Source organism: Sminthopsis crassicaudata, chromosome 1 (genome assembly GCF_048593235.1).
Source record: "Sminthopsis crassicaudata isolate SCR6 chromosome 1, ASM4859323v1, whole genome shotgun sequence".
In the NCBI taxonomy this organism is placed as follows: Eukaryota; Metazoa; Chordata; class Mammalia; order Dasyuromorphia; family Dasyuridae; genus Sminthopsis; species Sminthopsis crassicaudata.
This window is the reverse complement of record NC_133617.1, coordinates 22,708,074-22,734,165: the sequence shown is the minus strand read 5'-3', so window position 1 is coordinate 22,734,165 and position 26,092 is coordinate 22,708,074. Positions and strand designations below refer to the sequence as shown.

General features: G+C 38.2%; 1 protein-coding gene across 6 annotated transcripts in view; it reads left to right on the top strand.

The window, feature by feature from the left end:
* Positions 1-25,747, top strand: part of SUDS3 (SDS3 homolog, SIN3A corepressor complex component) — a 51,055-nt gene extending 25,308 nt beyond the window's left edge. For all 6 annotated transcript variants that reach the window (XM_074296586.1, XM_074296577.1, XM_074296559.1 and 3 more), the window contains 7 exons: positions 376-532; positions 7,983-8,078; positions 10,808-10,869; positions 11,047-11,068; positions 12,191-12,296; positions 17,423-17,507; positions 22,296-25,747. In XM_074296586.1, the coding sequence (XP_074152687.1) occupies positions 376-532; positions 7,983-8,078; positions 10,808-10,869; positions 11,047-11,068; positions 12,191-12,296; positions 17,423-17,507; positions 22,296-22,394 (627 nt within the window). In that variant the 3' untranslated portion in view covers positions 22,395-25,747. The remainder of the gene's footprint in view (positions 1-375; positions 533-7,982; positions 8,079-10,807; positions 10,870-11,046; positions 11,069-12,190; positions 12,297-17,422; positions 17,508-22,295) is intronic.
* The last annotated feature ends 345 nt before the right edge of the window (positions 25,748-26,092 follow it).

The following is a 26,092-nucleotide window of genomic DNA, read 5'->3' as shown; positions in this document are numbered from 1 at the left end:
CCCACTTCGTTTCCTGTTCTTGAGCTACAAAAAGGGCTCCTGCAAACATTTTTGTACATATAGGACCTTTTCCCTTTTTTGTAACTTGAGTTGTATCTTTAGGTCATTTCCTACTCATTGGTAAAAACTAGTGAGGCTCTAAGAAATGATTTATGGAAAACTATTAATTGAAATATCTGTTTCAAAAAGTATGTGGCACGAATCTAAGCAGAAGCTGAGTGTTTCTGTTCTGATTATAACTGGCATCCCAGTGGGTCAAATCAGGAGGGAGAAAGAGGAATGGAGACCCAGCTCTGTCAGGGAACAGGTTTTGAGCTGGAACGATGGCAGTTGCCACCTTCCTCTTATCCCTGGTTCCTCTTTTATCTGCCCCAGACTGAACAGGTGGAAAGGAATTACATTAAGGAGAAGAAAGCTGCTGTGAAGGAGTTTGAGGATAAGAAGGTGGAGCTAAAGGAGAATCTGATTGCCGAGCTCGAAGAGAAGAAGAAAATGATCGAAAATGAGAAGTTGACCATGGAGTTGACAGGAGGTATGACAAGCCAAGGAGAGATGGGGTCTGGCTGGTCCAGGAATAGCTTAGGCTCACTCTCCATGATATTGCTTCTTTGGGGGAAGAGGGGTGTTCTCTTCTTTGTGATAACAAAGTTATCGCTGGTTGGATTACTGACTGGAAACAAGCCAGGTCATTTTCCTGTGCTTATCTAGCTTCTCTATTGGTTGCTCTTCTTTGTCTTGGGAAGAAGGTTGCATTTGGGGTTAGAGGCCCTGGGTTTCATTTCTATTTTTCTTGACCTATCTGTGTGGTTTTTGGGAAATGACTCCTCTCTGGGCTGCAGAGTCTTCTGTAAAATGAAGAGATGGGATTAGAATTGGGAATTCTTAACCTTTTTTTGTATCCCTGGGCTCTGTACTCCTGCTCAGAATAACCCTTTTAAGAATATGTTTTTAAGTGTATAAAAATGAAAACAATTATATTGACACTTTCCCAATGTTGTGGATTTTTTCTCCCCCTAAAAAACGAGTTTTTGGAGCCCCTACACTAGATGATCAATCCAGCTCCAAATCATAGTGACCTTAATGCCTTAGACATACTAGTCCATGGCCTTGGGAAAGCTTTTTTTTTTTTTTTTTTTTTGTGACTGTGGCATAGAAAGTCTCTCTACCTTAGGGCCCAAACGGGAGTCAGAAGAGCTGAGTTTAGATTTGGCCTTGGTTGTGCCTTAGGTGTTCAGTCTAGTTACTGCACTTCTTGACCTCAGTTTTCAAATCCAAAAGTGAGAGTGTTGAATTCTAGGTCCCTATTTAGGCATAGTACAAAGTGACTTGGATCTGGAGTCAGGAAGACTCACTTTACTAAGTTAAATCCAGCCTCAAACACTTACTTAGCTCCTCAGTTAGATATAACTGAAAATGAGTGAATGACAAAGTTCCTTTAAGGCTAGATTTCTGCTACTCGTCTCTCTAGTAGATCAGACTTCCCTCTTCTCCTCCTCCCCCTGCCTTTTGCCCTTTTTTTGGGGGGGGGGCGGGGCGGGGAGGGGGGTGAGGCATGTGGGCTTAAGTGACTTGCCCAGGGTTACACAGCTAGGAAGTATTAAGTGAGGCTGGATTTGAACTCAGGTCCTCTTGACTCCAGGGTTGGTACCATCTAGTTTCCCCATTGCCCATGGCTTTTATCATGAATTGAGGGGAAAAAATGCTGTTCCAGCAGAAGGAGCTAAAGCTGAATGTTTTCAGTGGAAGTGGCAAAGTTAAATTGGCTCCAGATCCAGCTCCCTACCTCCTCCTCCTAGGATTTATTAATCTACATATGGGAACTCAGCAGAGTGTAGGGCAAGTTTAAGTGAGAGGCAGTAAGGGCTGACTTCCGTCTGTTGCCTTATGTAGACTGATGAATCTTAGAACGCTATAGAGTGGGAGCTGGCTGGAAGTTAGTTTCATGGAATTTGGCGTGATTTCACTTTTATAAGTCTTCCAAGAAAAGTTAGGATTGAAGTTTTGGGTCTGGTTTGAGGAGTTACAGCGATAAGCCTTTTGCTATGTAGGGCATCCTTTAGCTGTCCTGGCCAGAATGTGTGACTGAATGTATTGTTATTTTTTAATAGGTTTCAGCCAGAGCTACATCATCTCTCAACTGCTGTCTTTGTGGTTGACTTTGAAACTAAAAGGAGTAATTGAGAGCATTGTACCCATTGGGTATTCCATGCCTTAGCACTCATACATACATTACTACATCCATGTACTGTTGATCTCAGTTCTACAAACTTTATTCCACCTCCAGAGACATGTTAGAGGTAGAATATGGTTGGCCCTCTTTGAAAAATTAGTTCTGTGATTGGATTCCTTATTGAAAGGTTTTTACAAAAGAAATGACTTCTCTAGATGCCTTTCAGAGAGACCATAATAATATATCTTGTGTGGGGGTTGTCTGAGAGGGAGTTTTGAACAGCAGTACCTTATTTTGTACTTGCTAGAATGTTTTTTTAATTAGACTGATAACTGTGCTGGCCCTATCTGTTACCCAGTTTGCCTGCCTGTTTCTCAACTTGCACCATTTTCCTTGCCTGTGGTTAAGGCTGGCACTGATGCATTATTGCTCTCTGCTCTACCTACCAGATGTTCATGTGATTTCATTAGGCAAGTGGGAAATATAGCCAGCTCATAGACTCTCCCCTTCCATCTGCAGGGAAGAGGATTATCGTCTTACCTGTGATTTGGCATCAGGATTGTCAAAGTGAGAGATGCATTGTCAAGCCAGGCAGTTCCTGCAGTTTCTGCCAGATTCCAAACTGGGTCATGGGCCTTCCTCAGTGACTGAGAGGATGAGTCCAAATGGAAACAAAAGACAACTGGAGAGGCATCATTTTTTACTCAATAAAATAGATTACAGAGACACATTTGAATCCAGGCAGGGACACTAAAAGTACCAATTTCTTTCCTCAAGCCATTTGGTACCCTTGGTGTGGAAGGCACTGCCAAGGTAATAACTGATTGTCACAAATAAAGGTACTGGGGCTGGAAGGATAATTAGCCTTTCCACAGATGGTGCTGCTATGGTATTGAATTAAAGGCCTGATTGCATGCCTGTAATTGAGTGACTTGTCTCACCTTTATGGACCAGTGCCATCCTAGTTCTTTTGCTGAGAACTGCCCAGAAGAGATATTTTCTAAAAAAGAAGTCTTGTACTTGTGAATATGAAGAACTCTTTTTTTTCCCAGAAATAACTGGGATTTGGAACTGGTGAGACTCTTGGCTTGGATGACATGTTCCTTTGAAAGCTGAATCATTATAGTTATGTCTTGCTATCTTAGTTATGGCCTTGATTACTTGATCCACTTACATAGCCTTGGTGAATATTTGTAGCACAGACTCCTTTGACCTCCAAGCTTTCTGCTTAAAGAAGAATGGGGAGTTCTACACACTGTGCAGTTGGAGATATACAAAGGTGAAGTGGATTCTTCATGCTGTATGAAAGGAAGTGAATTGAATAGAGACAGGTAGAAGCCATTGGCTATGGTTTTGGACTTATATGGAAACAGGTTCTGAAGCAAGCAATGAAAACTAGATGTGCCTTCTATTTTTTAAACCTTTCTTTTGTGCTGCATAGTTGATTTGGGTCGGGGTGGGGTGGGGGTCCTGCTTTTATTTGTCAGTCATTTCTCCATTGCTTTGGTTACTTGTAATCTTGGCTTTTGATCTCAGTTTTCTGTGTAAATATTCAGTGATCATAGTCTCTAAATGATATAGTAGAGCAAAAATTGGTGGATTTTTTACAAAGTGTTTTTCCTGACCTCGTTTGACTTCTCAGTGATACTGTCAGAAAGATACCACTTCACAGATGAAAAAAATTGAGCATCAGTTAGGTTAAGACACTAGATTGTGGTCATACAGCTGGGTTCATGGTAGGATTTGAATTCAGATCTTCCAATTGATAGGCCACTTTACATCCATCTCCTGCCTCCTTGGTATCTATGTTATGGAGTTGAAATTCCAGGACAGTTGGGAAAGCCAGGGTCATACAACCACCCTAGGGGCTATAGTCTGAGTTCCAGTCTTGATCTCAGGTCCAGTGCTGAGCTTCACTAAGCTGTGGTATTGCTTTTGTGCTGTGCCTGGTGCAGGGCCTGTTGTGGCCCAATCACGTGCGTTGGGAGTAGCCATGCCGATGCTTGCACACCCTTGAAGGTTTGAAGTACAGCCAACCTCATGTTATTGAGCCTGGTGTTTCCCCACAAGAGGAAAAGGGAAATGGAGGTTTTGGTGTTGAGGAGATTATATTTGGGAAGCTTTAATAGCATAAACAGAGGCATGCTTTCTTAAAAATAAAGCAAGGATAGTGCAGAGTGTTATATGTCTAGTCCAATACTTGATTTAAGCTTGTGACTCTGGCCAGCACTTTTTCTGCTGTACCAAATCTTCTATAAGGGATCTTATGGAATAGGAGGAATCCATTCAATAGATAGGCTGAGGAATAAAGACTGAGTTTCAGAGAGAACAAAAAGGAAGTTACCTAGTGAATTGAGAGCTCCCTAGTAATTTCAGTTAGGCAGACTTTCTTTATTTGGTTATTTTGCGTGAGATTTTCACGCATCAGAAAGATTTGGTATAAAGTTGCAGAGGTAGGCCTTCATTTCACTGTCATCAGAACTAAGTATGTTCCTAATTCAATTCAGTGAACATTAATTTCAGTAGTAGATACGGTTGAAAGGTATGAGATAACTAACAGTGCAAAGACAAAACCAGGATAGTCTAGGACCTCAGGAAACCTAAATTGTAGATTTTTCCTACAATTTGTAAATTTGTAGGATGTCCAAAGAGAAGTGCAAAGTAATGTTAGGAAAGAATAAGAATCAATAACTGAGGAAATCCACTAAGATTTCAGTTGGAGGTAATACCTGGAATGAATGTTGAAGGAAGCTGAGTGTCTGAAGAGATGGAGACTAGGAGAAGTCCCAGTGTGAGGTAATAAATGCAAATGCAGAAAGGTGGGATGTAGACTGGAGAGGATGGGGAGCTACTGCTTGTTCATTTAATCTGCAACAAACATAAAGCCTGGAAAGATCAGTAGCAGTCAGATTGTAGAAAGCCTTCAATGGCAGGCTGAGGAATTTGCATTTTATTTAGAGGTAATAATATTGATGATTTTATATATATATATATATAGCATCTGTTTATATATAGCATCTGTTTATATATAGCATCTGTTATGTGCCAGGTACTGGCTAAGGCAAGATTACAAATAACCAAAATATTGTTATCTCATATCAATATGTGTTGATCTTCACATCCTTAGGAGGTAATTGCTGTTACTAGTATACTACTTTTACAGATGAAGAAACAGACAAACAGAAGTGACGTGTTCAGAATCACACAGCTAGAAGAGTCAGGGCTTTCTGACTGGTTTAGTATTCTATCCACTGAACTGCCTACCTATAAATAGGGTACTACTAGAGATTTTTTTATATATATATATGGCAGGTTGATCAATATATGTTAAATATGTTAAAGTATAAATTAAATACAATATATGTATACATGTCCAAACAGTTATTTTGCTGTACAAAAAGAATTGGACTTTGAAATACCACTAGAGATTTTTGAAAAGAGAGGTGACAAAGTCAGATTTTAAGAATATTACTTTGGCAGTTGGGTAGAAGATGGCTGGTTTGGGGAGAGACTAGAAGTAGGGGAGACCAATTAAGAAGCTGTTAAGTAGTCCATGTGAGAGGTGATGAGGACCTTTTAATAAGCTAGAAGTTGTGTGTAGGGAAAGATGTACAAATGGAATCGATAAGACTTGGTAATTGTTTATATAATGGGAGTGAGGGAGAAAGTAGAGGGAAGGATCATTCTGAGGCTGTGAGCCTAACTAATGAGACTTATGACAGAAATAGGGAAGTTTCAAAAAGGAGATCATATTTTCATAGGAAAGTATTAATTCCATTTTGATTGTGTTTGAGATGCCATTGTGATATCCAGTTGAAGTTGTCCAACAGGAAATTGGTAACAGCAGATTAGTTCAAGAGAGAAGTGAGGGCTAGGTAACTAGATTTGTCAACTTTGTAGTTAATTATATTGTAAATCATTAAACTCATGAGAGCTGAAGAGGTCATCATGAGAGCTGTAGAAGACCCAGGATAGAGCCTTGAATGTTCCCATGCTCAGTGAGCCTGGGTATTATTTATTGGTCAATGGCCATTAAGCGTAAACCCATTTGTAGATTCCATTTGCCCATTTTGAAGGGTGAATGCTAGTTCACTAGAGGAGACTAAGGACTTTCTTTTTGATCTTGGAAGTATTAGGCAGCCCTTTGAGTTTACTGAATAAGGGGATGTCATGGTTACATCTTAAGATCAAATTGAGTGGGGAGAAACTGGCAGACTAACCAGCAGAATATTATTAAAATCAGAATGAGGACCTGCACCGGGATGATAGTGATGGCATAGGAGAGAAGAGGGACTGTATAAGGGACTGAAGAGGAGTAAAGAATTGGGGTGACTCCTAGCTTGTGAGCCTGGCAGTGGTGGTACCTTCTACAGTAGTATTGGAAATCAGGAAAAAGAAAGTATAGGGAGAAAGACAATGAGTTCTGTAAAATATGGATGGTATTTGTAGTGATTTTACAGGCCAGGTGTTTTTTTTTTTACCCCCCAAGATAGTTGAGAACATGTAGCTTATTTTGATAATTCTCTCTTTTACTCTTCTATTTCTTCAAATCTTTCAAATTCATGTTGGACTTAATTATCTATCAGCCTCTTGATATCCAGAAAGACCTTTCAGAAGAAATACCAACTATTCTTACTATTTTCAAGATATATGTAACAGGACTCTTTTTTTAGGAAAACTCTTTGATGTCTTCATGGAAAATACATGATAAGATGTACAGTGTCATTCTTCTAATAGCCACCTTTTTTGTGATACCTTTTTGGGTTTAGTGATCTCACAAGATATTTTATTTTCCAGGCGATTAAGTATTCACAGTGTTGTTAGGGTCACATAGAAAATGTTAAAGATCATATGGATTCTATTTGAATCTTATACACGTGTTCAGCTCCTAACAAAAGATATTTTTTCAGAATTACTTAGTGGCTGAAAAACTGATGCTACTCTGTAGAAATTTATAGTCAAGGGACTCCAGTAGGAACTAGTTGGCCTATAGCCTGCTTGTTTAGTTTAGTTGTCTCATAGTACATGATCTTTTCCAAAAGAGCTTCTTTCCTTTTAGTTACTTTTTATCTTCTTTGAGTGCTGTCTTATAAATAAGGTTTGAGTATTTGTTGCTTATTTCCCTGTCTCTCACCTGTACATAAAGATAAGAGCCTACAGTTTATCCCTATCATGCTTATGAATGCAAAGATGCATGTTGCCTAACTACCATCTTCTAACAATTTTCAGCTGTGTAAATGTCCTTTGACATTGTATGGCATAGTATTTATTATATAATCTAGGAGCTGCCTCTTTACTTTAACAGAATGAATTTTCATGGCTAAATTTGAATTCCAGCAAGCCATCATCTCTGCTTCCCCTCTAGTGTTTTGTTTGAATAATAATGGGCTGCCTTTATTGAGGAATCAGGTTTGGCTTTTTTATAGCCAGTAGCTTTTGCTATAGTCAAGAAGCCCCGTAAGGTTGTAAAAATAAATGAAAAAGGAAATAAACCCTGAATTTATTAATGGAGACAAATATGTTATAAAAGCCTGGGTATTATTTATTGGTCAGTAGCCAATAAGTAAACCCATTTGTGGGTTCCATTTGTCTATTTTGAAGGGTGAACAATCAAATAACCTGATCAATGCTGTAACATAAGACTAGGCTCTATTTTGAATTAAAATTTCACAAGTGTGGATGTGCTAAAATCTGTCATGAACATAGGGGTTAGATTCATCCCATTCATAACCATTCTTGATTGTGGTTTAGGAATTGTCATTTCTTTCATGCTATAGTTTGATCAGTTTGTCCATTCAACTTTTTCCTTTAGATTCCATGGAAGTGAAGCCCATTATGACAAGGAAATTGAGGAGGAGGCCAAATGATCCAGTTCCAATCCCAGACAAGAGGCGGAAACCTGCCCCTGATATCCTTTTTTACATAGGGAATAAATTACTTTCTTTAAAAATGTTCAATTTTAAATCCTTTCTTATGTCATCTCATAGTACAATGTACATTTGCCCTGCAGGAAATATTAATATCTAATTAAAGAGTGGATTTAAAACATTGCTTCCGTGGAGTAAGAATTGACCATTTGTGTCTTGACTTTGAAATCAACAGTTTTTGGGTTTTTTTTGGTGTCATAGACTATTTTGGCAATCTGGTGAAGCCTATGGATCCTGAAAACATGTTTTTATATACATAAGACAAAACACATAAGATTATAGAGTAAGCTAGTAATTAAATATCATAACAAAACACTTTTAAAAATAAATTAATGGATCCCAGGTTAAGAACCTGTTGGGAAATTTTTTGAAAAGTCTCGTGGGTAGAGGTTGACATAGATCTGAAATTCTTGGTGCTACCATTTTAAATTTTAGGTCATTAATTCTAGCTGGGATTTATTTCTCTAAGTCTGAAGTCAGTGATACCTATTCTTATGTCTTGGTGATCTTTGCCCATTAAGGGTCAAACAGGGCTTAATAGGCTTAGAATGAGAGGTATCAATTGCATCAGAAAGCTTTGGTAATCAGATGGGTTGTTGTTTCTCCTTTATTTCTGAAGAAGATCAAGATATCATATGTGAATTGTCCTGACTCATGTGTGAATTGTCTTTAAGTGAGGCAGAGCTGCACAAAGTCATCAGCTTCATTTTTTTTCAGAGGCATCAAAGTCCAACAGCAAGACTGGCGATGACCTTGGATGCAGTGAATGATGGTCTTGGCGTTGTTAGTGGCTGAACAAATTGTAAATGCTCCACACCACCTGCTTCAGCCTCCTTCATGGTCATTGGAACATTGGTTCTCATCTGCCCATTTTACTGGGGGAAGTCTTCACATGCCTGGGGTAGATTTCCTTATCTCCCCCTCTCCCTCTTTCCAGTGGGTTTGTGAACTGTCAGTTATCCTCAATCTGGTTTAGCCTGTTCCTGAGACAGGCTGCTGTATAAACTACAGTTTCTTGGAGCCACAGGTGAGATTAGATGAGAGATGGATACTAAAGATGGATAAACACCACAGAAAAGACCTCAGGAAGCCCTCATACTGATAGTGTTAATTCTCCTTGAACACCCATATATCCATACACCCCTCTCAGGTTGGTAGTAATGGAATTGACTTCTTGGGAAAGCTTTGGAATCTCTTAAGGAGAAATTAGATAATTATGGCTAAAGTTTATATAATGCTTTAAGGTTCAAAAGAGTACTTTAGAGAATGTTTATCTAATTTGATTCTCAGATTAGTGCTTAAACTACTTAAGCCATTTTACAGATAAGAAAATTGAGTCTCAAAGTCCCACAGATAGCAAGTGTCTGTGGTAAGATTCACATCTTCCTGACCCCCAAGCTTAGTATTTTGTCCATTTATATCCTTTATATTTATCTAGATAGGTTAGATATTTTCTTACCTGGAGTCTATAATTCTCTGTTGCTAGAGTAAATGGTTTCCCAAACTGCTGCTTATAAAATGTTTTCTGAACATGAGGATTTGTCTCCTCTTATACACCTGTTATGCATTCAGAGCCTTGCTCAGGAAGCTTCTGATGTGCAGGGCACTCAAGTAATACCCCGACTAATATCAGAGTGCTGCCAGGGGCAATTACTAGCCTAATGGAAGCTTGCGTGATTAATTGTTCAGCAGCAGCACATGTTACATACCTCATGGGATGGTGGTTCCAAGGTAGAGAAATAAGTATTAGATTCTATTTTGAAAGTTTACCCAGGTAGAATAGACTGCGACTTCTGTCTAGTTTAACTCTGTACTGAATTTCAATAGATTTGGGATGCAAAATGCCATCTGCATCCAGAGAGGGAACTGTGGAGGCTTGAAGCATACTGTTTTCATCTTTTTTGTTGTTGTTGTTTGTTTGCTTGTTTGCTTTTTCTTACTTTAGGTTTTTTCTTTTTGTTATTTTTCTTTCATAACATGACTAATATGGAAATGATTAAAATGATTGTACATGTATAACATATCAAATTGCTTGCTGTCTTGGGAGGTAAGGGATGGAGGAGAAAAAAATTTGGAACTCAGAGAAATGAATGATGAGAATTCTCTTTAAGAAAATAAAATACTATTGAGAAGACAAAAGAAAAGATAGCATTAATCCTAAGTATTCCTTGGTGTTCTCTACCCTCTTGTCATCAAAAGATTACATTCTCATTCATTTGTCATCCTTAAAAGGTGAATGATCAAAACTGATCTATTTTCTCAGTACACTTGGTCTAATGTGGAGGAAACAAGTAGGAAAAGGTGGGAGAACATAAAGGGACAGAAACTAGAATGGACATCGGAGAAACCTCAATTCACATCCCAGCTCTGTGAATTATTACCTGTATGACCTTGAACAAGATCTTTCCTCTCTCTTGTCTACTATTTCTTCCTCTGAAAAATTAGATGGAAAGATGAGATGATCTTTGCCATTTCTAAATGGCAAGAGCTCAAGGCTCCAAATCTGTGATTCTACCATCTTTGGTTGTAGCACAGCATTTTTTCATGTAGCAGAAACTTAATAGATGATTCTTAAGTTGAATTGATTAGAAATTCAGAAATGTTCAAATAAATTCTGATAAAATCAGTAAGTTACATTTTAAACATCTTAATTGATTGCTTTGTTTCTTTGGGAAGCACAGCACCTACCTTTTTCTTTAATACTGAACACCCCAGTTGAATTATTTGTTAACAGATGAACAAATCATGGAGGACCTCAGGACGTTAAATAAGGTAATACTGCTATTTGATTTTTGGGAAATATTAGCATTCAGCCTTGAAAAAAAGGCTTGTTTCATTTGATTCATACCCCATTTTTATATAAGTGTACCTGAAGTCCATGCTTCAAGTTATATTTGAGTAGATTTTTACTGAAATTATTTTTTCTTTTTGTTTTTGTTCTTTCTGTAGCTTAAATCACCCAAGAGGCCAGGTAAGTACCTAGTAGTGTGGGCATTTGTGTTTGTTGATCCTTTTGTAAAAATATGTAAGTATTTGTCAAGGAATCATTGTAAGTTTTCTTGATTCATTTATTTTTCAGAAATAATAGCTTGTTCTCAGTCTGTCTAAAGATAGTCATCCTTAGAATCAAGAGGAGACTTAGACTTCTTCTCCCTTCCCAACCACTGCTTTACAGATATTTTTTAACCTTCACTCATTTATCTTTGAAATTTATTGTTAAAAAGAGATCTGAGTAGTGAGTGGGAAAAGACTCCCTACTCTGTTGATGGCAGATATAAGATATAAAGATACATCCCCCATGCCTAGCTGTGTAGTGTAACCAGCAAGATGCTCAGCATTGCAAGCTTTTACGAGTGTAGTGTCAGGTATAATTTTCATCATTTTGGCCCTTGTAAAGATTTCTTTTGCTTTAGGGAATCCAAGCTTCCTCATCAAACTATTCAGAGAAATGATTCCTAAAAGCCCTTCAACTCAGTTTTGTTAATCAAGTTGTGTGAGTGTGTATATCTGTGTTTTTATATAAGGCGATAACTCTCCATTTGGGCAAAAAAAAAAAAAGGAAAAGGTTTTGTTTTTGTTTTTTTGTTTTGTTTTGTTTTGTTTTGTTTTTAACCCTCCTCTTGAAGATTTTCTTTCTGGTGAGTTGCCATTCCCCCCAGAATAAATATATCTGAATCTCTGAAATCAGTGTAGGGGGCTAGAGTAGGTCTGCAGAGACCTGTGTGAAATAATACAAAATATATTTACAACACCAAGGGTTTTCCGTCCACTAAATGTCTTATTCATTTTTGTTATCATTGCTTCTTGTTGTCCTTTCCCTTTTCACTGTCATTTTCTTTATAAGGCTGTAATTACAGATTTCACTCAGATTTCATTTGAGCCAGATTGGGGGGAGGGGAAGGATGATGTTCAGCCTCCCTTTGGACCAGCATGGCAGTTTCATTTTGTTTAATTTCAAAGGCTGTTAGAGTTATCCTTTTATCTTATGTGATATTCTCTTGTGATTTAAGTTTTTTTTATCACTAAGTGCTCCTCAGTTAAGCATGTGATCTAGTGACCTGCACAGTAATTTTGATTGTGTTTGGTTTTGCAGCATCTCCCTCTTCTCCAGAGCATCTCCCTTCTACTCCTGCAGAGTCTCCTGCCCAACGGTTTGAAGCTCGGATCGAAGATGGCAAACTCTACTATGATAAAAGATGGTAGGTGGTTTAAAAAAAACAAAACAAAACAAAACAAAACAAACTTATTCCTGCTATATGGTAGGAAATCTCAAAAGGGATAAGGACAGAGGAGGGAGAAGGAGGGAAGGGGAATTGGAAGATTCTTCAGTTTGGATCTTTAGTCATATCTGTGCTTGTTTGGTAGTATTGAACTATCTTTAAGTGTAGACCATGGGGCCCACTTGTGAGCAGTCACTGTTAGGCTATTTAAAACCTCATGTTTCTAAGGCCAGAAGTCCTGTGTTTATGTTTTTATAGGATGTACCTCGTTTTAAATGCCTGTTTCCATTCCCAAATGTCATCAATCTGTAGCAAGAAAGCAGTGTCATAAAGGGAAGCGGCATTTGACTGAATCCCATTCCAGCAGAGTTTGATTAGAGCTTCCTGACAAGGTGTCATCGTGTACTGTCAGGGTGGGATAGCCCATGGCACGTGGGGTCCCAGAGTAGCGCTTTCCTTATCTTTTTCAGCAAGTTAGTTTCTTTTTAAAATAGGGCATCCACCATTTGTAGTGAGTTGTCCAGCAGGTGGCCAGCCTTTGGTTCTCTGGCAGTGTGACTGTAAAGAGCCTCTGGGGGCCCTTTTGTGGGGTGTGTAGTTCTCTCATCTCAAAAGTCTGGTACCCATCCTCTTTGTCTCATGAGCTTGTATATCTGGACTTTGCCACAAGGTGGCAGAACGGGGCAGACCCACAGACGGAGTAGAGCAGAAGCAGATGACAAATGTTTCCAATCATGAAAACCAAATAACCTTTAAAGAGCAAACCCGCACCTAAGAACCATCTTCCAAAATGATAAATTTCCCCAGTGTTCTTACGTATATGTGAATTGTACAGCCCTGTGGTATTTCAACTGATGATGGTTTTTGTAAGCCCTGTGCTTGGAATCTTCTTTCTCCCAAGTTTATCCCAAGACTTTATGAAATGTGTCTTCTGGGTGAATAATCAGAAAAAAAATTAAAATCCTTTGAAAGAAAACAAAGCAGTTCTGAGAATTCCCAAGGACAAGTTCCCAAATGTCTAAGCATAAGTCCTCTGGTCAGACTTGACAGGCTTAGCATGAAGAACCAAAAGAATTTCACTATGTTCTCATCAGATGACAGACACATCTTACATCTTTGACCCATAACTAGAGAATGGTGCTAATTCTTATGTCTTGTCTGTCAGTCTTGTCACTTTCTCTTCCTCTGACTTTCTGCCTCTTTCCCTCTCTCTCAGCTAAGAACAAGTAAGTGTAAAACAATTCAGGCAAAATTGTCATTGAAAGGAACGAATAAAGCTTTCTATGGATTAACCATGTAGATTCTAGAATGACTCCATTCTTCTGAGAAGATTGTTGACTTTTGAGGATGTTGACATCCATTTTATGGCCTTTTTCCTTTTAAGTTTGGAAATAAGTTGCCTTAAAGCAAGAGACTTTCATAACAGGATTAAAGTTTAATGCTTTCTCCTAGATCTAAAGTTATCTGTCTACATCCTTTGTTCTTCCTCATTGATCCCTTGCTCTTAATTTCATAAAACATGCAATATTTATCATGAAAAGTAGGGTCAATAATATGTATGTTTTCATATAAAAGGTTCTTGCAAAAGTAGAACCTTAGTATCTCCCCAGGCTTTTGATGTTTGATTTCTGGTTATCCCATTTGCTTGAACTTCTGCCCTAAACTCTTCCTGTTCTTACTTCTGAAATCAAGGTATATTCTAGAGCAGGGGTTCTCAAACTACTGCCCTCGGCCCTCTGAGGACATTTATGTGGCCGCCAGGTTATGGCAAATGGGCTGAGGGGCGGAGACAGAGGGTGAGCTTTTGTTTTTACTATAGTCTGGCCCTCCCACAGTCTGAGGGACAGTGAACTGGCCCCCTATTTTAAAAGTTTGAGGACCACTGTTCTAGAGAATCAGTTACATTCTTAATGATCTTTCTATATTTGAGGCAGATGCTATCTAGACCTTTATGAACAGTGTTTGTTTCTAGCAAAACAGTCACAATGACTGCAGAATGATTGTGATCTGGAAGCCCTAATTAGAATAAAAAGTTTTGAATGACATTCCTTTGCTAAAGATTTGTATCCTCTTGTCATTTTTGGCAAGTCATTCCTGCCAATTCCATTATATCCTACTGTAATAGTTGTTCCAGTTTTGATTCATAGTAAGTAATCCTCACTCCAGGAGTTGATTTTTAAAAATCAGTATGATGGGAGGCTTTTCACTTCTTCTCTCCCCTCCCTTCCCTCATGCTAAAACTATAACTGTGTACCAGAAATGAAAAAACTCACTTAGCTTAAGAGAGCTTAATTCTTCAACCCTGTGTTGTTGACACCAAGTTATCCCAAATAGTGAATATTTATAGTGAGAAATTCACTTTCCTGGGACTTTGTAGTGTGAGTTTCTCTCGGTGAAATACACAAGCTTAGTAACAGGAAACCTAGTTGAATGAGAAATTGAAATATTTGCCTTTCTTTGCCTCCTTCCTCTTAAAAAAAAAAAAAAAAAAATGATCATGCAATTCCAAGAGACTCTGGTTCCGAACATGAGAATTGATGGTACCCAGGTGCAGTCTCCATTGATCATATATTACATAGATTCTAGTGCTTGGCTATTTGGCTGTTTGAGGTTGTTTCTACTTTCCTGCAGAATTTAAAGTATTTTTGGAAACATGAATTTATACAGGAAGTTTGTTAAATCCATCATTGCAAAAAAGGTCACAAATTTACCTGTCTTTATTCTATATGTTCTGCAGCAGTTGAACTTTTATTACTGGGAGGAATATTACATCTTTGCCTTTAAATTTTTTGTGTTCATTTTTTGCTCATTAATTCTCAGGAAGTGAAAAATAAACTTCAAAAAAGACTTGTCATTTTTCATTCACGTTTTTCCTGGGAAATTCCTTATGAAATCTCTGTAGGACTTGAAGTAACTATTTCTCTGGAATAGTGGCAGCCTTAGTAACTTATGGCTGCCTATATGGAAACATGTACACTATATTTTAGTAACTGGGGATTAAGTCTCCTGTTTCCTGTCATAGCATCTCCCCAAATGATAAGAGATTGGGGCTTGGAGTGGGGAATAGAATCCCAATGTCAGCCATCAGGTGCCACTTCACAGGGATGGTCAGTCATGTTGTTCACCTTTCATGCTCAACAGAGAATGCTTCTAAGGCAGTTTAATGTGGTTGTCTACTTGAGAATATTGTTCAGGGAAAATGGAACGTGACCAAAAGAGAAGCTTTCTTCAGAATTAACTGGCTATTTTCCAGTTTTGACTGGCAGGGAGACATTTATAAAATATGGTTTCATTTCCCTCCTCCTAGTATTTTGAGGATTTCCCTAACTCTTTCTAGAGTGCTTTGGTGATAATATCTTGAAGACACATGAGTAATTATTCGGAAATTTCTCTTTATGGGCAAGCATTTTGTCACAAATATTCATTATAACATTTATAGCTCACTTGTAATAGACCTATGCTTAAATTTTTACAGTTTTCTAAATAGAATAGGGAGGCTTCTTCCCTATGGATCATTGGTTGAAGGAATTATGTTGCTTCCACAGGATTTGTATGCTATCTTTTTTCAGAAATACACTTTTGTCCTTGACAGGCAAACTTCTAGAATATCCTCAGCTAGTCCTCTTCTCATTACACACTTGAGATTTTTGGGATGGTCCAGCATTATGACCGTCCAAAAAGTAGTTTTATTGACTATTCCTTATCTGAACTAGCTGTGGTTTAGGTTGTGAAGCATTCTTAGAGATAAGCACTGGCTTAGGTTTTTGAAATGATTTTGAGACTTGAAAAAGCAGTCTCAAAATTGAGGTTCATTTTTTTCGAGTTTTCTTTTTAATGGAGTTGATTTGGATTAATTTCACTAAGGAAACAAAGAATTAATGACTCATTTTGATATTTATAAAACACTGTCCTTATAAGATATTAGTAAACTGATAGGAAAGCTATACTCATTTCTTTGGTTTGCCAAGGTAGCAAAGTAAAGAGTCACTGGGATGATGTACCCCATGATCAGTTAATAAGTCAGTAAGCACTTTTAAAGGACCTACTGTGGGCAAGGTACTGTGCTAGGGATACAAAGAAAGATAAAAAGTGTAGTCTGCCTTCAAGGGGGGCAATTTAAAAGGGATCGAACATCAAACAGCTAGGTCTAAAGTATATACAAAATACATAGAAGATAGCTCAGGAAGAACGCACTTGCAAGTGAGAGAGTTGGGACAGGCTTCTTTCAGAAAGTTACTGTCTTAAGTGAATACTCTGATTTTGAGGAAGTGCCACTTCAGAGTACCGGACTGGCATCAGGAAAACTGAGTTCTCGCTATGTCTTCTCTCTGTGAAAAGAGGAGGTGGGATAAAATGGTCTTGCACATCCTTTCTGGCTTAGTTTCTGTGACATTAAGGGACTGAGACAGGACTTTTTCTTACTTCAAGAAGCTTGGTAAGAATCAGAGAAGTTGAAGGTTGATTAAAACCTATATTTGTGACCAGAGCCATTTGAAAGGGGATTTTCCATGAAAGAATTAATGAAAGAGCTTCTGGGCTGGTTTGCCAGGCATTTCTTACATGTATAATGATGCTGGATCTTGGTGCCAGTTGCCATGTCCCAGCTTTCAGAACTTTGCTGTATCTCTGTCCTTTGACCTTAGTGCTGAATTGCAGATTCCTTGTGAAGATCCAGGTTGGTATAGGGTGGACAGAAGACATAAAAGACTTGGTAGGTTGAAAGGTAGGGGCATGGAGAGAGAAACCTTATTATTGCACTCTTGTGGACTTGGTTTTTCATCCTATCTCCTCATTAATCCTTCATTTAGGCAGACCTAAATTCATTGGAAGGTTGCCTAACCCTACTTTTTTGCTGGGTAGGGGTAGCTTAATCACTACAATACCTAAAAGCATGAGAACTGGGAGAATCGAGTTATAATTCAAAATTTTAGCATTAGAATTGGAGAGGGAGGGAATCAACTCAGAAATCCTCTAATTCACGGTTGCAAATCCTCGTTAAGCTATTGTAGTAAGTCTGTTCTAGACTTATCCTGGCAATGTAAATAACTAGGTTGCCTTCTAAACATCATTTTTAAAAATGTTAATTCATGTTTTATTTTTGATAGGTACCACAAGAGTCAAGCTATTTATCTTGAGTCAAAGGAGAACACCAAGATCAGCTGTGTGATCAGTTCTGTTGGTGCCAATGAGGTAAAGGGGTGTGTGGGTGTGTGTGTGTGCGTGTGTGTGCGCCTGTGCACTTGCTTAGATACATATATATGTAGATAATTGTTTCTCCACTCTTAGAACCCAGACACTGGCACGTAGACCTTGCATTGCAGTCTGTCTTGGCTATGTGTGTTGTCTAATTAAAACAAAACTGGAATGAAAAGGCAATCAGGAAAGTCAGTCTTCTTACTGCAGCCTGTTAACAGAAAGATGGTAACCCCTGTGTGACTTGCATTGCTAACAATTTAAAAAGTTTAAAACTTGAGTAGCTGCTTTGGTTTGATCTTTTATCAGGGCACATATGTCTGCAATGAAATTGATTTTTACATTTCCCTCCTCTGTGTTACTGATTCATGCTAATGCAGGAGAAATCTAATAAAAACCAGATTATGAAATGACATAAGATTTTTCTATTCTCCCAGATTTTGGAATGGGAAATGCCCCTAAATGTGCTTAATTTGTGAAATGGTTTTTTACTCAGCAATTCTGGTTCTTTTTCTTTTTTCTTTCCCTTTGAGGTCTTCACGCAAGATAGGTTCTCTTTGAGAGTACAATTAAGTTTGTATAAGGTATATACAAAGGAAATGGAAGGTTACCCTTCCAAAAATATCCTCCCAGCTTCTGCTTACAGAGATCAAATCTGAGAAGTGAGCTGATGGAGATTCATTGATGATGATTGTCTATCTGACAGATTTCAAGACCAAACATTGATGACCTCATAGAGAAAGTAGAGGCAAAGGGGACTGTGGCTAGAAAAATCATTTAACATTAAAAAGCATTTCATTCAATAAACAGAATACTGACTTTCCAAAGTCATTTCCCTACTAAATATCTCATTATGGTAGGAAAGCAAGTCTGCTTTCTTGAAACTGGAAAGAATTCAGGTATTGGCCTGGCAATGGTTTGTATCTGAGGCTCAAAGTGAAACTCGATATTTTTACTCCCTTTCTTTCCTATTTCTATATAAAAGGTACCATCAATCTTCCAGCCACCCGGACCTAGGAGTCATCCTGGACTCTTTACTGTCTCTCATCCCTTATATTCAAGTTATTCAAAGCCTTTTGATTTCACCTTTGCAGCATCTCAAATATGTCTCCTTTCCTTTGACACATCCCACCACCTTGGTCTAGGCCTCCATTACCTTATATACCTTCATTATACCTTGCTACTGCTTGCTAGGGTTGAGCGATGGGTCTATCTGCTTCATCTCTCTCCATACTCCAATCCATTTAGCCTCAATGTAGCTACTAAAGTGATTTTCCTAAAGCACAGGTCCAGTTATGTCTCATAGCAAAAGCAAAAACCCTCCTCTTCTCCTCCCAGAGAGTTCAGTGGCTCCCATTTGCCTCCAGGAGCAAAACAAAAAAACAAAAACAAAAAAACACCCTATTTGACATTCAAGTTCTTCATAACCTGTCTTTCCCCCCTCTGCTTTCTAATCTTTACACCTTACTCCATGCTATATGTTCTTTAGTCCAGTGATGCTGGTCTCTTGGCTGTTCTAGAAACAAAATAAATCTTCTCTTGGCCCCGGGCATTCTTTCTGCTTGTCCCTCATGCCTGTAATGCTCTCCCTCTACCACTCTGGCACTTGATCTCTTTAGTTTCCTTTAGGCCCCAACTAGAATTCCAACTTCTACAAGAAGACTTTTCCAACCCTTCTTAAATCTAAGTCCCTTCTGTACTTGTTTGTACATGTTTGTTTAATGGTATCTCTTGTGAATTCCTTGAGGGCAAAAACTGTCTTTGACCTCCTTTTGTATCCCAGTGCTTAGCATGGTGCTTGGTACATAGTAGGCATTTAATAAATTCTTATTGACTGACACTTATTGAGGATCACTTGACAAAGTTGAGAGGATCTTCATCAGTGGATATATTTGGCCACAATAACTTTTGAAGACTCAAAAGTTTGGGGGAAGTTGGGATCTAGCAGTTAAAAAGTTTTGGCTGTGAAATTTTGACACCGTGAATTATGAAGTACGTACTTACAAGAAGCAGATATAGCCACCAGATGCCTACAGTGTTAAAAATTGCAGAGACTTTTCTTGGTCAAGATGGAGAAGAGAAATTGTAAAGATGAACTATTTTCTCATTTTATTGGCTAATAGAGCATCTGACGGGAACAAGTGCAGTACTGATTGAAACTTTGGTAACAGACATTTTTCAACTCTTAGAGTTTCTCCAGCTCATTCTTCAAGTTTGTTATTAAGTGAAATTTGAGCTCTGGTGCCTTGACATTGGATAGGTTGGCCCAATATGGCCAAATTAGTTACTGCAGAGCAAGAATTTTAAAAAGTCCTCCTGTATTTTAGGGCCAGAACAGAAAGGAAAGGAAGAGGAAAATGTGAAGTTAATGTAAAAGGATTTCAATATGAATAGTGGGGGAAAGGGAGACACTCTTTGAAGAGACAAGATCCTCAGTTAAGATATTAGTTGAGAGGAGAAAGGGTAGAAGGCTGAAGGAGAGAAGATTAGGAACAATTTCTGAAAACTGTGAGTAAACATCAATTAGGTAGGAATAAAAGGACTATCACTTCATTAAACAAAAAAACTTGCTTCTAACTTGTTCTGCTTTTTTTTTTTTCTGGTGTTCAGCCTTTTTCCTTGCCAAGGCCACCCCTTGATCCCACTCCCTCCCATCTGCTTCTTCAGAATGTTCCCACAGTTATCTCCTTGCTCTTTCATCTTTAGCCCCCACTTTTCTACTGATTCCTTCCCTTCCTCCTTGAAACATCTCCAAATTTTCCTCAAACTTTAAACCTTTTGATTGATCCTCTGATTCCCTTTGTCTGTTATCTGAAATTTCTTTTCCCTTTATTTGCCAAACTCCTAGAAAAAGCTGCCTTTACTTTCTCTTTTTTCTCTATCTTTGACTCTTGCCACTCTAACCTTTATTGGTATAAACAGTTTAAAATCCATTATTGTATGGCTAACAGAGGAGCTAATATCACTAGTCAAAATTCACTTGAAATTACTCTCTCTGTTGACCAGTGATCTCCTTACTGCCACGTTTGACCATCTTTTCTCTGTCCTCATCTTTGATCATTCATATCCTTCATTATTGACTGCCATGGCCTCCTCCCAGGGGTTTTTGTCCTAGTTTTTTCCTGGCTCTGTCTTCCTCTCGTGACTCCTTTGATCTCCCTTGCTGGCTCATCATCCCTATTAATGAATTGTCTGCCTGTAGAATAGTCCTAACAACTTAGCATTTATGTAACTCTCTTAAGGATTGTAATCTCATTTGAGATAGTAGGGTGTGATTATTATTTCCATTTTATAGATGAGGAAACTGAGGCTAAGGAAAGTGTCTGGCTTGCTTAAGGTAACACAGTTAGTTACTGGGGAGGTATTTGAACTTGGATTTATCTGCACTTTGAGTTCAGCATTCTTGACTCCTGTTCACTGGCTATCCTCATGGCTTTTCACACTGAGTACTTCCTGTCTTTCCAGTCTCTTTCTTTATTGCCACCCTTTTTGTATTCTGCAGCTCAATCAGAGTACCTTTCTTTGTGCTCCTTGTGCCAGTTCCTCTGTCTTCTCTTCCCATCTCCCTTCTTCATGCCTTTGTCCTGTCTATCCCCTACCCTGGACTTTACTATCAGCTCACTTCCACCTCCTCAGATGTCTTTCATTCTAAAAGATGTAACTGAAATTTTATACTAACCTACTTCCTTGCCTCTGACTGCCAGTGCCCCACTTCCCTAACTGTCTTTTATTTCTATTTATTTTGCATATACTTACATAGAGCTTTTGATATCTTTTTTGATGAAATGTTAGCTTATATTCTGCCAGAATATCAAGTACATATTGAAGTATATGTAGAATAAATGCAAAAGAAACACCAAGGTAATAGGATGTGATTGTATATTCTTTGTATCTCTAGATATGGAACATAAACATTTAGCGTATGCCTGTTAAGTGATTTGCTCTTCCCTGCTTCAAAACCTTCCAGATTATGACCAGAGCCTAGGTTTAGAGCTGGAAGGGGTTTAGAAATGATCTAAGAGAATACGAGGCACAGATGCATTTACTGAGATCATATCAGAAGAGGCTGGGCCAGGATTTGAGCCTTGGTCTTCTATCCTACATGTCCTCCAGAGGTAGTCCCTGTTGTTTAGGGAAAGTCGGGTCTTTGGGATTCAATTGGATGGCTAGTCATAATCTAGTCCATGGTTTTAATATGAGAAGAAAAGAGAAATTAGAGGTATTGTTAGGAAAATGGAAAGGTTGAATGGCCAGGATATATCCTTTGGGCTGTAGGGTGAGAAATATTTTCAAATTCCTTTTTGAAGTGTATTTTTATAAATGTATTAACTTCATCTTGGAGTTTGAATTTGTGTTTTGTTCAAGTTAAGTTCAAAGGGCCACTTTTCCACAATATCACACATCTTAAGTTCCAGGACATTTAACACCTCTGAGAGAAAAGGAAAAAGAAAGAAAGATCCAGTGTTTGCTCCTTTCTTATTCATGTAAATTCAGCAGATAAGGACTGGTCTTGGTTCTTCTGAAATAGAGAGGCCTTTGGACAAACAAAGGTGTAAGGCAAGCAGCCTGTGAAGAAGTGCACCTTGTGTTTCAGAGATTACAAACTGAACAGGAATTGAAGTGAGTTGTTTGAGAAAAGGGATTTCCCTAAAATCATGGAGACATACTGGCAGTTGACCTTTTTAGCAATTGTTTAGTTAGTTCTCTTAGCTTCTCTTCCCCAGCATTCTCCAGGTCTAATATCTAGGTGATGCTTGTTCTCTCCCCTTCTACTTTGTCCTGCAGATCTGGGTACGGAAGACGAGTGACAGCACGAAGATGAGGATCTACCTGGGACAACTTCAGCGAGGGCTCTTTGTGATCCGCCGGCGTTCGGCTGCGTGACACCCTCTCCTCCCCCACCGTGGCTTTTCCTCGAGTGGTTTTTGTTTTTTGTTTTATTTTTTTTTCCTTTTAAGAGAAATTAAACTTACAGGGAATAATAGTGACTCCGCCTTGGAAACGGACAACACTGTGTTATGGATCCTGCAACCACTTTTGTGGCTGGCCACATACTACTTGGATTAATTTTTGGCCCTTCCATAAAACCAACCCCTTGGTCTCTTCCATACTTCACCCTGAGACTTTATTACATTGATAGGACAAGGAGAGAGAAGGAGAGAGAGCAAGAGTGAGTGAAAGAACGAGAGAAAGAGAGAATGAATATGAATGTGGGTTTTGGTTGATGAAAAATGATATTACTCATCAGATGTCTTCACATCTTTACACTCTTAAAAGTGGAGAGCATAGTGGGGGGGCAGTATTTGCATTTTCTTACAGTTTAATATTTTGAATGTCATCTGTGCAAGTCATATACCCTTGTCCCAGGTCAAGAGGTAGATTTGCTATTTTTCCAACAGCCTTGGGGCAGAGGTCTGAGCAATAGGAAATTGATTTTCCTAGTTCTCAGCTGCCACTGTGAAATACTTTCTGTAACATCTGGCATATGCCAAAAATTCCACTGGATGAGCAACTGAAAGATTTGTCCAGGATTCCAGGTGCCCTGAAAGAAATAAGAAGATTAAGAATTCATAACATTGATGATGTTACCATCTTTTGAATAACATTCATTGCATATAGTTTATTCAAACACCATTCGTTAAATGCCAAGGCATTTATTTGCAAGCTTTTTTTTTTTTTTTTAATTTGGGAAAAAAAATCCTTTTGAGAGGATTATGTTTTGTTAGTGTATTTTTTTTTCCCCTCTGACCCCAAATTGATGAAGAGGGGTACATACTGCAGTCTTAAGTTAATTTGAGTTGTCCACGAGTAGAAGGTAAAGGAGACGAATAGCAATGGAATAATCACTGATAGGTATATTCCCACATAAAATTCAGGATTATTTCCCCTTGCTGATTTTAGTTATAAGCTCATTAACCATTCTGGAACAACTAATGGAAGAGACTTTTTGAAGATAGTCCTAGATTCCCAAAGGACTGGCACAACTGAAATGGAATTCTCATGCCTTGGCTGTTGGTGAACTTGGCACTTGACCAAATGGAATCCAGATGCCACACTGTTCTTTATGCTCTTCATCATTCTTCACGTCTCCCCTCCATTTTCTCTCCTCCCCTTCCCCTTTTGATAACTGGAGAAATGATTCAATAGTTAATAGTATTTTCTATAATAGTGATGTCATTTTGAAATGTTTTTAGTGACCTTGACATTAGGACCTCAGAGGCAACTAGCAGCAGGAATCATGTGTCCCACTTTACTCAATCTGTTGTAAATGGTTTCATTTATCCCAGAAGATTCTTGTTGACCTATCTCTTAATATACCAACAAAAGGACTTTGGGATTAGAACTAGTGTAATTGCCTTCATCAGGGTATTTATTACTTCAACAGAAACCAAGGATACTTGATTTGAAGTGAACATTTATAAAGCTTTATTTTCAATATGATTTTAAGCCCGTTTTCTCTTTATTTTCCTTGTCTTTAAAAATAGTATAAATGAGACTATTTTTTTCAAAAAGTTGTTCAGGTATTATAAAAAATGTTTCTCTTTTCCAGTGCTGATTGTGTAGCTAGGTCAGCTTTCAGTCATGAATCTCCCTTTGATTTGTACATCCAGAATTGTAGCACAGACTGGTCTCTGCCACTTTGTGATTGTTGAGAACTTCTCACACTTGAATTTTCAGCTTTAGCAATTCCACTTAGGTCTCGTGGAAAAATTGATTTTCCCCCCAAATAAGTAGCCTACTGCGCATGACTCAATCTTTTGGTTATTAGAGGGTGTGGGCTTTTACTATGTTATATTTATACAGAATGGCTACTGGCAGTTTGAACAAGGAGGCATTTTTTTTTTTTTTTCAGTTTATCAATAATAATAGTATCAATCAGCAAATCTCACCAAACAAAAGTTTGTTTTTCTTATAAAAGAGTTGTCCACGACCTTATCCGATATCCATTGCAGCATAGAGTTGCCTTTTCTTTTTCTTCCATCAGGGGGTGTTTCTGTGCTTTTGTAACGTGACCAATTTTTTTTAAAAAGTCATGCTTTGAGAAGTTGTATGTGCCCTCTTCCTTCTATAACTTTGAAAACCACTGAGACCAATAATAATCCACTATCTCCATCATCACTTTCTTATGCTCCCTGAGTACCACAATGTCCCATAATAGTTATTTTATGACTCTTAAGTTCACCTTGATCACAATCTAATAACTTTAAAGTGGGCTTTTGGAACACAATGTACTAACTTGTTTCCCCTGCCTTCAGAAAGTTCAACTTATATTTAATTTAAAAATCTATGGTTGTTAACTGTGGAATTTCCTAATAGTACTCTGTTGCTCTTTCTGGTAGTCTGTAAGATATCCAGATAGAGATCATTTTATGATTAAGAAAATATATTGAAGGGGAAAGATGGATAGCCTTTGAGATAAAGTAAGATTATAAAAGGAGGGGAACTTCCATTAACATCCACTTGCCTTGATCAAGGTCTAAAACTCCAGATAGCAATTATTGCCGAAAAGATCTAGTGTTACAAAATGTCTAGTCCCTAGATCTCTGGGTTAACTCCTAAGTTAAAATTGTTTCCTTCAAATAGTTGGCTTTTTTAGCACTTGGCACTTTCAAAAAGGTCAGTCCAAATAATTCTGTTTTATAGTCTCTGTGAGTATGTATGTGATTTTGACAGGCATCCCTGCCTGCAATATTGTAAATAGCTCCCTGCTGCAAGTCTGCTCCTATTCCTATTGCACCCCTAGGTTAGGTCCTTTGAAGTGCCGGTGTCTTTTTTGAAAATTTTTCAGATAGCTTTTTGTAGCTGTACCAAAGCCAGGATGTTTTGGGTAGATTTGTGGCATTTTTGGTACCTGTGTTTGTGAAATGTTTACCAAATAAGTAGCTGTAATTTTTGGGTTGCCTTAACTGGGATGAAATGAAATCTCAGTGGCTCATGTGCAAATCACGCCAAACATGCCATGCAATGGGCTTCATTTGGGGGTGGGTGAGGGGAGATGTTTGTGGTTTGATATTTGTGAAGTGCTATTTGGAACCCACAGTAGCATGTGGTTTTCCATCTTTGGAGAGTATTGAGGAATGAGTGGGGAAGGAGAAACCCTTGCTTTTGGGAAGCAACTGTAACTAGGAAGAACTTTTAATTGAACCCTAAAGAAGAAAGCTAAGTTTTCTTATTGTAATATCTTACTGTAAATTGATTACCAATTTTGTCAATTAAAAAAAACGTTACCCTACTCATTTATTTCTTGGGTTTGGGAATCTTGCTATAATAGCTTGCTTTTATGCCAACTTGCCAAAAGTTCAAACCACTGTCACAGACCAGAAATGACACACAAAATTGCTGCAGTTCTGACAGACATAGATAAAAATATTAACTGATGTTCAGTGTTTTTTGAAAGATGAATGTAAACTTGTTTTCTTCTCTCTACCCCCCCCCCCAACAATTAGTATTTCAAGAAGAAGAGTATATAGTCTATTAACTGTTGTTGCAACATTGTGTAACTTGGGATTTTAGATTTTGTGTTATACCAAATAGTGGAAGTGCTCATGGTTAGCCATAGATTTCACTGGGGCAGAGTCTGA